Source organism: Gekko japonicus, unplaced genomic scaffold (assembly GCF_001447785.1).
Source record: "Gekko japonicus isolate JY-2015 unplaced genomic scaffold, Gekko_japonicus_V1.1 scaffold170, whole genome shotgun sequence".
NCBI lineage: Eukaryota > Metazoa > Chordata > Lepidosauria > Squamata > Gekkonidae > Gekko > Gekko japonicus.
In genome coordinates this window covers 298,554-302,399 of record NW_015160212.1, presented here as the reverse complement: position 1 = coordinate 302,399, position 3,846 = coordinate 298,554, and the positions used below count along the sequence as shown (strand labels likewise).

Below are 3,846 nucleotides of genomic sequence, written 5' to 3'. Positions count from 1 at the left end.
TCTTGCCCTGCCTCCTCCTCAGAACGGCCTCTTCCCTGCCTCCAGGTGAACGTCCGCCTGGCGGAATCGCAGCAAGTCGAGGTGAAGCCCTGCCCGACCTGCCCCTTCACCGTCTGCCTCTGCTCAGAGGAGGCTCAGACCTTCGCTTGGAACATGACGGCGACGCAGCTGGGTGAGCCCCAGACCCTTGGGAGCAGTGGGGCAGCGGGGTGGGGAGCCCTGTGATCTCTGCCCCTTGCTTCCCCAAACGTCCATTCTGGGAGCAGGACCGTCGTGGAGGCAGGAGGGGAAGGTGGGTTGTTTGCTTCCCAGTCAAGTTGGGGAGGAGGGGTGACAGGGAACACTCCTCCAGGTTCCGCAGAACAGTGGCACGGGGTGTGAGGCTTGGTGGCAGTAGTAGTGCTAGAGGGGGAGTCCAAACCCCCTATGGTCAAACATGAGCAATTACACCGTTCCCTGCGTACCTGCGCATGTGCACTTCGAGTTCTCGGTTGAGAGTCTGATGTTCAGTGAAGCCCGCCTGATTTCCCCATTCCTGCAGGACACGTCAACTTCTCCGTAACCACTGAGGCTCAGGAGACACAGGAGCTGTGCGGCAACAAAATCTCCATGACGCCCCCACGTGGCTGCTCCGACACCGTGATTGGAACATGACGGCGACGCAGCTGGGTGAGCCCCAGACCCTTGGGAGCAGTGGGGCAGCGGGGTGGGGAGCCCTGTGATCTCTGCCCCTTGCTTCCCCAAACGTCCATTCTGGGAGCAGGACCGTCGTGGAGGCAGGAGGGGAAGGTGGGTTGTTTGCTTCCCAGTCAAGTTGGGGAGGAGGGGTGACAGGGAACACTCCTCCAGGTTCCGCAGAACAGTGGCACGGGGTGTGAGGCTTGGTGGCAGTAGTAGTGCTAGAGGGGGAGTCCAAACCCCCTATGGTCAAACATGAGCAATTACACCGTTCCCTGCGTACCTGCGCATGTGCACTTCGAGTTCTCGGTTGAGAGTCTGATGTTCAGTGAAGCCCGCCTGATTTCCCCATTCCTGCAGGACACGTCAACTTCTCCGTAACCACTGAGGCTCAGGAGACACAGGAGCTGTGCGGCAACAAAATCTCCATGACGCCCCCACGTGGCTGCTCCGACACCGTGATCAAGCCCCTGCTGGTCAAGGTCAGTGTGGCCACCTCAGGAGTTTGGAACCGTGGCTGGCAGCTGTCAAGCCCCAGTAGCCATTCCCGGCCCTCCCGCAAGTTTGGTGCAGTGGTTAAGAGCGCGGACTCTAATCTGGGAGAATCGGGCTTGATTCCCCACTCCTCCACTCACAGCTGCTGGATGACCCTTGGGCAAGTCGTAGTTCTGTCAGAGCTGTTCTCTCAAAAGCAGTTTCTCTCAGAGCTCTCTTAGCCCCACCTAGCTCGCAGGGTGTCTGTTGTGGGGAGGGGAAAGGAAAGGCATTTGTAAGCCACTCTGAGACTCCGAGTGAAGGGCGGGCTATACACCCAATCTCCTCCTCCTCTCAGTGCCTGAGCATTTGGGCAGGGAGCCGCCATGTTTTGTGGGCTGTGGCCAGGGAGCCCAAATGAAGCAATTCCAAGGGATGGGGTTGGAGGGGAAAAGAAGAGAGTGTGGCAGGAGGTACCTCTGTGGCATCCATTCCACACAGAGGAGACAAGACAGAACTCACAACTTCTTTTTCCTCCCACAGCCAGAAGGCGTCCTCAAGGAAGAGACCCACAATGCATTCCTCTGCTCTTCAGGTAGGTCCAGCATAGCTCAGGATAGCCTGGCTAGCAACTATGCTGCGGATAACATAAAGCAAAGAGAGGATGTCAAGTTTGATGTAGTGGTTAAAGAGCGGCAGACTCTAATCTGGGAGGACTGGTTTTGATTCCCCACTTCTCTACATGTAGCCAGTTGGGTGACCTTGGGTCAGTCACAAGTTCTCTCACAGCTGTTCTCTCAAGAACAGTCTTCAAAAGAGCTCTCTCAGCCCCACCTACCTCACAGGGTATCTGTCGTGGAGAGAGGGAGATTGTAAGCCACTCTGAGACTCCAAGTGAAGGGTGGGGTATAAATCCAATCTCCTCCTTTTTCCTAGAATCATAGAGTTGGAAGGGACCTCCAGTGTCATCTAGTCCAACCCCCTGCACAATGCAGGAAATTCACAAATATCTACCCCCCACACTCCCAGTGACCCCTGTTCTACACCCAGAAAATGACAAAAAACCTCCAGGATCCTCAGCCAAACTGGCCTGGAAAAAATTGCTTCCTGACCCCAAAGTGGTGATCGGCATTTCCCTGGGCGTGTCAGAAAGGGCCACAAGAACTAATGCTCTATCAGGAAGTTCTTCCTAATGTTTAGCCGAAAACTCTTCTGATGTAATTTCAACCCGTTGGCTCTGGTCCGACCTTCTGGGGCAACAGGAAACAACTCCCACCATCTCCTATATGACAGCCCTTCAAGTACCTGAAGATGGTTATCCCATCACCTATCAGTCATCTTCTCTCCAGGCTAAACATACCCAGCTCCTTCAACCTTTCCTCATAGCACTTGGTCTCCAGACCCCTCACCATCTTTGTTCCCCTCCCTTGGACATGTTCCAGTTGTCTATATCCTTCTTAAATTGTGGTGCCCAAAACTGAACACAATACTGTAGGTGAGGTCTCCTCCTCCTCCTCCTTCTGCCATTGACTCTGCTGGTGGTGCCTCTGTCCTGTCTAGGGAGGTGGAATTTACCCTTCTGGCCCAGGTCCCAGATCAGTAGACCATCCTGAGGACTTGACTCCTCCAGGCAAATGGAGAAGGGAAAAGCCATGCAAGATGACCATCGATCTTTGGCCCCTTTATGTCCTCACCTGTAACCCCATTGAGCTGCCTTGGTCCATCAGCCATCTCTTGTGGGGTCACCCCCAGACTCTGAAATCCACACCACTTTCCTTTTTTATATATATATATATTATTTTTCCTTTTCTTAATAAAAACAAAACATCATTCCATGATACATAATTTGTCTACATCGATTATGGAGTCTTTTACTATACATCTATATTAATCCAATTATACAGACGCTTCCATCTTTCCATAAATACTCTTTCCTTTTGTCCTTGAAGAATTAGACTTAATTTATCCATCTCTGCCACCTCTAACAACCTATGTGTTAGGTCCTCTTGATTTGGTATATATTCTTGTTTCCAATATTTGGCTATTAAAATCCTTGCAGATGTTAATATATAAATTATCAGGTACTTATCTTTCCATCTAAAACTCTCTGGCAGCATGTTCAGCAGCACCGTTTCCGGAGATAGCTCTATTTCAGTCTCAGTTATTTCTAAGATTACCTTCTGCACCATTTTCCAATAACCACGCAACTTTACACAACTCCACCACATATGGAAAAACATGCCCACATTACTTTTACATTTCCAGCAGTTCTTACTGATCATAGGATTACATTTAGCTATCCTGTCCGGTGACCAGTACCATCTATGGTATAATTTATATATATTTTCTCTATAGTTAACACTTCTCATAAATTTTATAGATTTCCAGGTTTTCTCCCAGTTTTTTATACATGTCCTACATCCTTTTCCCATGCAACCTGTGTCTTATTAACTGTTTCCTCCTTTGCCCGTTCTTCTAGCAAGAATTTGTTTATCCTCTGTATCATTTTATCACTGCTCGATGCCCATATTTTATCCAGCTGCGATTTACCATCTTCAAACCCCCTTTTCTCATCCTTAGCGTACCTGGACTGCAATTGTGATACTTCCCACCATGACAGCTCAATCTTATAAAGTACTGATAACACCTCTCTTGATTTCATCTTATTATTCCCATCTAACAATGTATCATATC

At 50.0% G+C, this 3,846-nt stretch overlaps 1 protein-coding gene across 1 annotated transcript in view; it reads left to right on the top strand.

The window, feature by feature from the left end:
- The window catches only part of LOC107109242 (alpha-2-macroglobulin-like protein 1), a 130,462-nt gene that overhangs the window by 85,500 nt on the left and 41,116 nt on the right, over positions 1-3,846 (top strand). Inside the window, 3 exon segments of the mRNA XM_015409819.1 lie at positions 46-172; positions 1,039-1,160; positions 1,696-1,747. Of these exon segments, the coding sequence (XP_015265305.1) occupies positions 46-172; positions 1,039-1,160; positions 1,696-1,747 (301 nt within the window).